This window comes from Merops nubicus, unplaced genomic scaffold (genome assembly GCF_000691845.1).
Source record: "Merops nubicus isolate BGI_N331 unplaced genomic scaffold, ASM69184v1 scaffold22537, whole genome shotgun sequence".
In the NCBI taxonomy this organism is placed as follows: Eukaryota; Metazoa; Chordata; class Aves; order Coraciiformes; family Meropidae; genus Merops; species Merops nubicus.
This window is the reverse complement of record NW_008618615.1, coordinates 1-6,390: the sequence shown is the minus strand read 5'-3', so window position 1 is coordinate 6,390 and position 6,390 is coordinate 1. Positions and strand designations below refer to the sequence as shown.

General features: G+C 41.6%; 1 protein-coding gene across 1 annotated transcript in view; it reads left to right on the top strand.

Annotated features, from left to right (window-relative positions):
* The window catches only part of VPS8 (vacuolar protein sorting 8 homolog (S. cerevisiae)), a gene marked incomplete at both ends in the record, with an annotated part of 27,455 nt that extends 21,611 nt beyond the window's left edge, over positions 1 to 5,844 (top strand). The window contains 6 exons of the mRNA XM_008943513.1: positions 735 to 876; positions 1,575 to 1,664; positions 2,074 to 2,122; positions 2,833 to 2,930; positions 4,433 to 4,511; positions 5,762 to 5,844. Coding sequence (XP_008941761.1) covers positions 735 to 876; positions 1,575 to 1,664; positions 2,074 to 2,122; positions 2,833 to 2,930; positions 4,433 to 4,511; positions 5,762 to 5,844 — 541 coding nt within the window. The remainder of the gene's footprint in view (positions 1 to 734; positions 877 to 1,574; positions 1,665 to 2,073; positions 2,123 to 2,832; positions 2,931 to 4,432; positions 4,512 to 5,761) is intronic.
* Positions 5,845 to 6,390: the final 546 nt, after the last annotated feature.

Below are 6,390 nucleotides of genomic sequence, written 5' to 3'. Positions count from 1 at the left end.
TGCTGAATATTGTTCTCTGCTGCAGCTGGCTGCAAAACCCTTGAGAGAGGATGGAGCCTTTGGCTGAACAATACCCAGGGTCTGGTTCAAAACCTTACAGTTGGTGGTCAACACTGTGATTGACCATAAAGTGCACAGATATTGTCTCTGCAAGAGCAAAACCTGGTTCACCAGTTGTGTTCTGTCTGAGAAAAGAACTAAATAAAAACTGAGATGTTGCCTTAAAAGAAGAATGAGTTCATATCTCAATGAGGGAAATAAAAGGGGTCATTCTAGCAGATGAAACACTAAAATGTGATAAAGCAATTCAAAGAAGAATTTCAGGAACAATAAATAATAAAAAAACCCAAGATATTTCTTCAAACAGAGGCAGGGATGGTTTCTAGGACAAATAGGCAATCAGCATCTAAAAAGATCACTCAGAGACCATAAGGTTTCACTGAGGAAATTAGGTCTTTGCACCTCTTTGCCATGGAATTGCTGAAGATGTATCTACTGGTATCTGTCTTCACAGGGATCTTTGACAGAATATGTTACAGAACAAATTAAATGCCTACTAAAAGACTGCCAGCACCAGTAACTAGTAGAAAAAAAACCCACAATTTTTCTCTTAAAACTAGATTTTTTTCCCCTGTATTAAGGATAAAAGACAACACACAATTGAATAAGAAACTCTTCTTTCTAGCCAGGCTTCTGGGCTAGAATTTAAGTCTCCTGTGTGTTTTGTGTTGCAGAGAAGGCATTACCCAGGACCTGACACACTTACCACCCTGCATCAGTGAGCAGTTCATTGAGCTGCTGTGTCAGTACAGCCCAGACCAGGTTTTGGAGACACTTAAAGTTCTGGAATACTGCAGACTGGAAGAAACCATACAGGTAGGAAAGACCTGCCTAAGAACAGGGGCTAGAGGAAGCATTCAAATCAACTCCTACCTCTTTAAATACTTATCTTTAAGATACTTGTAGCCCAGGTATGCAGTTCCTGGATGCTTTTCCCATTGGTTTTTAACACTGCTTGTCCCCTTGAGCTGCTGAGCTGCTCTCCTGCAGCATGGTTAGTTGTATTTAATATGCTGATTCTGATTTTAGTCTCATGGCTAAGAGGAAAAAGGCTGCCAGTGCTCTGAAGCTACTGAGTAACTGCAGGATAGAGTCTGGCTGTGTTAATGTGGGTAATATGCTGAAGGTATATGGAAGCATGGGGTTTTTGGAGGCCAATGCTGCCAAAGTTTGACTAGTGCTTGGAAAGTGTTTCTTCCATTTATGAAGATTTTAACAATCTGTCCTTGATCTTGATTTATATTTTTTTTTTGGGGGGGTGGTGGTGGTTTGTTTGGGTTAAATTTTAATGCTGGTGGTGGCAATAGTGGAAGTTGAGAAGTAAATGCAGCATAACCAGTAGTGGGGGGAAGGGGCAGACTGGGTAAGGTGCCTGGGAACACATGGAGGCACAATCCTTGCTGACCATCTGGTTGTCACTGGCTGGAGGAAGAAACACTTCCAGAAACTCTGGCAGATTTCTTAAAATAGATATTTACCTTTTTTTTTTCTTTTCTCTTTTCCTTTGAACTCAGATAACCCAGAAACATCAGCTCCATGAAGCTTCTTCATATCTGCTGGAGAAGAAGGGAGATATCCATGGTGCCTTTTTGGTTATGCTTGAGGTACAGGACACTAAAATCCCAACCATGACTTTTTTTTTTGCCATGCCCTCAGCTTGGTGGCTTATGTTAAGGTTTGGTGTTGTCATTGCTTCTCAATTTCCCCACTGAAATCCATGGAAGCATTTAACCTCTGTCACACAACAGTATGTTGAGTTGTCTGCAGGCTCAGCAGATAAGTGTATTTTTCTGGCATGTCTTCAAACATCTTAGGAGATAATAGATGCTGAAATTTGTTTTTCTTAAAAATCTTTTGGCTCCTGTTTTCCTTTCCATATTTGGAAAGATGTTTATGCTACATTAGTCACACTGGGGCAGAAAATGAGGATGAGCCTTTGCAGCCATACCTTTTAAAAACACTTCTATCAAGATTCTGCAAGTTTCCTCTTCTGAGTTCTCTCTTTTGTTTCAGAGATTGCAGAGCAAGTTGCTGATGCTTATGCAAGATGATGAAAGTAAGAGTTCTCAAGTTAAATTCTATTTTGTACTAAAAAGAGATAATGCAAAGTGCACATGCCTGACACATGGCATAATGAGATCTTTAAAAAAAATATATATATTCACCTGGCTGTGGCAGTTACTGTAGTACTACTTTACTCTGATCTTGCTAGAGATGTAGAACAAGCTGTGAAGGATGTTGTTGTGTGTGTGGTCAGCTGCCCTGTTAGCTTTTTGGATTATGACTGGTACTCTTATTGGCTTACCAGACACATTTTCTGTGTTAGAACCCATATAAACTCATTAGTGAGCTTTAGTAGGCATTATATATGAGCTGTGATGAGAGACATCTGGAAGTAGCTTTTTTTTGAGGCAAACTTCTCAGAGAATTAAGAGTATTGTGCCTACAGAAAATGGGTATGTGCACAGGTGCACTCTTCACTAGCCCAAGGATACACAGGCACCTCATTAAATACAGTGCCCATATTTGTTAGTTAATTGTATCCTAAACCACAGCTAAGATCTTCCTTATTAAGTGACATGTAATGTTTTATATGCTCAGTTCATTGTGCTGTTCAGGAAAAGTGCCAAAAATCAGGACCTGTCTTTATAATTTAGTTGCTCAGCGTAGTGAACAGAGTTTGGATGAACAGCATGGTTTTAATTTGCAGAAGGATTGGGAGTTAACATATGAGACAGTTTTTAAAATTCCAATTTGTTTTTTTCCCCAAAGCTGAACTTTCCTTGCTAGAAAACATTGAAGACATCTTAATGAAAACAATTGCCCTTTGCCAGAGAAATTCACACAATTTAGACCAGCAGCAGCGAGAGGTAAGCTAATAAAAAAATGGATCAATAAAATCAACAAAGGCCTCTGCATCTCCTGAAACTTTCTTTTCAAATGCTGCTTCCCTTCTCCATCTATGGGACACTAATATGTCTCCAGCAGTCATTGTTTTCCTTTGCCTTGTGGTGTTCTTGGGCACAAATGTCAATCAGATATTAAAGAAGACACAGTAAGGTTTGAGCCAACTTTGTGGTGGCCCAAAGCTGATGCTTCTGTCACTGTGGCTGCAGGATGTTGCTGTTCTGGGAGTGTTCATCTCCTGGGTTTGGATGGCACAGAGTTCATTTTCTTCCCAGTAGCTGGTACAGTGCTGTGTTTGGATTCAGAGTGAGAATGATGCTGGTAACACACTGACACTTTAGTTGTTGCTAAGTAGCACTTAGCCTAAGATAAGGATTTTTCAGTTTCTCTTGCTCTGCCAGTGAGCAGGTGCCCAAGAGGCTGTGGGGACTGCAGCCAGGACAGCTGACCTGACCTACCCAAAGGGATATTCCAGACCAGGGAACATGATGCTCAGTGCATAAACTGGGGGGAGTTGGCCAGGGTGGGGGTGGGTGACTGCTCAGGCATCAGTCAGCAGGTGGTGAGCAACTACACCATGCATCACTTGTCTTCTCTGGGGCTTGAGTGGAGAGGATACAGCTTGCTTGAGCTCTGACAGAGAGAACTGAGGTTGCATGTCCCCTACTGAGCTTGCATTTCCACTTTGCCAATGGCAGTGACATAGAAGGCAGCTTTTCCTGAGGTGATGCATAACTTATGTGACTGAACTCAAAACTGAGAATGCTGTTCCCATCTCTGGAAGCCAAGAAGTCTGTAAGTTCTTCCACACACTGTCCAGTGTATGAGGTGACCTGCTCAGTTTCTGCTCTCAAATGATTTTATTATGCAGCAGACAGCTGCTGTGTTGTATTGAAGAGGTGTCTGCATGCACACCCTGAGGGCTTATGGCCCACCTGGCCTAACTGCAGAGATTTCAGTTAGAGTTTGCTCTCACTCTGGGTCCTGTGTGACCTGCTGGAATTGCTTTGATGATGCCCAAGTAAGATTTGGCACTGGTCACCAAATGACCAGCTTCCTCAGGACAGTATTATGCACATTTTCACAGCTCCTGTGTGTTGCTTAGAGAGTGACATCTAAATTCTCCAGTTAGGATCCACTTACTGTGCTACCATTAAGTAAGCAATCTTTACCCCACAGAGTTTACATCTCACAGGGATCAGTAGTTGGAGACTGAGGAAAAGTAGATCATTGTCTCAATTCCAGTAAAGAAACAGGTGAGAATGAAGAAAGAGGGGAGCAACAGAAGCCAAAGGCTCAGATGCCAATTAAATAATACCTTGTTCTAAGATCTGAGAAGTGTAGTTCTGTTCTTCAGAATGTGGAAGGGGGGTCTTTGGAAATCGACTCTGACACTGGTCACAGCTCACTTTTATTACTGCTGTGTTCTTATTGGGTTTTTCTTCCTCACTTTCAATTATTTCAGGCCCTCTGGTTTCCCCTGCTGGAGGCTATGATGTCCCCACAGAAATTATCTGGTTCCTCACAGTGTCGACACTCTGAATGTAAGTGGTTTGGCTTTTATGACCCCAAATATTAATCAAAATCTGTGTACTGTCTCTCCCCTGCTGAATGAACAGAAGAAAAGTGGTTCTGTTACTCAGTTCCTAAATGTTATGCTCCTGCAGTGGCTGCAGGACTGAGCTCAGCATTTGGTAGACTGCAGCTGGCAGGTATTTTTTTAGCCCTGACTGGAAGAGGGGCCCTACCACAGCTTCTGCTAACAGATTTGTTCCATTGAGGATCATCTCTTTGAAAAAGCAAAGGTGCACAGAGTCTACAAAGGCTTCCTAGGTTGTAAGTAGGTTGCAGTCTGCACTTAGGGAACTTCTGACATAATACACTGTCATCTTCCTTGCCTAGCAATTTGTGCTCTTATCACTGCACCTATTGTGTATAAAATCAGTAGAACTTGAATACACCAGCTAAATTATCTCCTCCAGTTCAAGTGTCCTGAAACTGTTGTATCAGCAGCCTGCCTGTATGGGAGCTGTAAGACTAGTTAAAAAGGGGCTTAGAGACCGTGGTCTTGGGACAGAATAATGTCTTTTGGTCCATCCCAGCCCTATTCTCCAGAGTGTGTGAAGCTCTGCATGGTTAAGGATCACAGTATATTACAACCAAGATTATGTTGTCCATCATCCCTCTGTTTCTTTCCTTCCAGTGACCATTAGCTATATCTGGACTCCTGGAGGTAGTATTGCAGAGATCAGTAACCCAAAACTATAAATCACCTCTTCCCTCAACTCACCCTTTCCCCTAAATTCAGAATGTCCCCATAGATCATCCACCTCTGGGAGCCAATGTCTGCAGAAAAGCAATCCTCTGAAATTATGCCAGAAAGGGATAATCTGCTTGGACCCTGCATGGCTATTTTGTGTTCCTTCCTCATGTGCACACTTCCCAAACTGTTTTAACTGGCTAATTATCCCCACAAAGACACTGAGTTGCTGGGTCCATGCACAGCTGAATATTGCTTTCAACTAAGTCTCAACATGTGAGTGTTTGCTGTAGGTAGGGTGTGGGAGGGGAATGGAGAGGCATGTGATATTGGGAACTTCAAAATATATTTTCTTATACAAAAAGCTGTGTGTGCTTAGTGCAGAAGAAAAAAATATAGGCTACAGATAGAATATATAGAATATTTTCAAACTAGGAAACATGAACTGAAATACAACTCAGCCTGTAATATTCATCTCTCTTTACTCCTTGAATCCTGGTGAACTGCTGGTGACTTTTATGTTTGATATTTCAGCTTTGAAGAGTTTGACAATGCAGGTGCTGAACAACATGGCTGCATTTATTGCTCTTCCTTCAATCCTGCAGAGAATTTTACAGGTGAGTTTCTCTCAGAAGATGCCAGTCTGTTCTCAGGAAGAGCAATTTCCAGGTTGTTAAAGATCAGATTATCTGATGGTCTGCTTCAAAGTATTTCAGTAAAAGTTCACTTGTGAGATAAAAGTTGCAAAAGCTGATAGAATAACCTAGGAGACTTGATGCTCTGAGGAGACAGGGGAACACACAGGCTGGTGAGAAGATAATAGAGGTGATTTCTGCAAATAAAATATCTCAAAGCTTTCAGGTACTTTGAACTGAAACTTGGCCATTTTAGGGGCAAAACCACTGTGAATTTCTTGAAACTTGGAAATAAGTTTTGCTGACAGCTGTTTAGCCAAAGCTTTGGGATGGACAGTTGTGAAAACACCAAAGCAAAGTTGGTAGGCTTTGGAGAAAGATCATGACTGGGGCATTTTTGTGATTGGTGGTGAAATGTATCATTGTAGAGATGTTAGTGAGCAGTAAACATCTTGTAGAAGAGCTGATTTCAAAATGGGAACTTGGGGTGAGTGTTCACAAGCAGATGTCATTTATTAATTTGCAAAA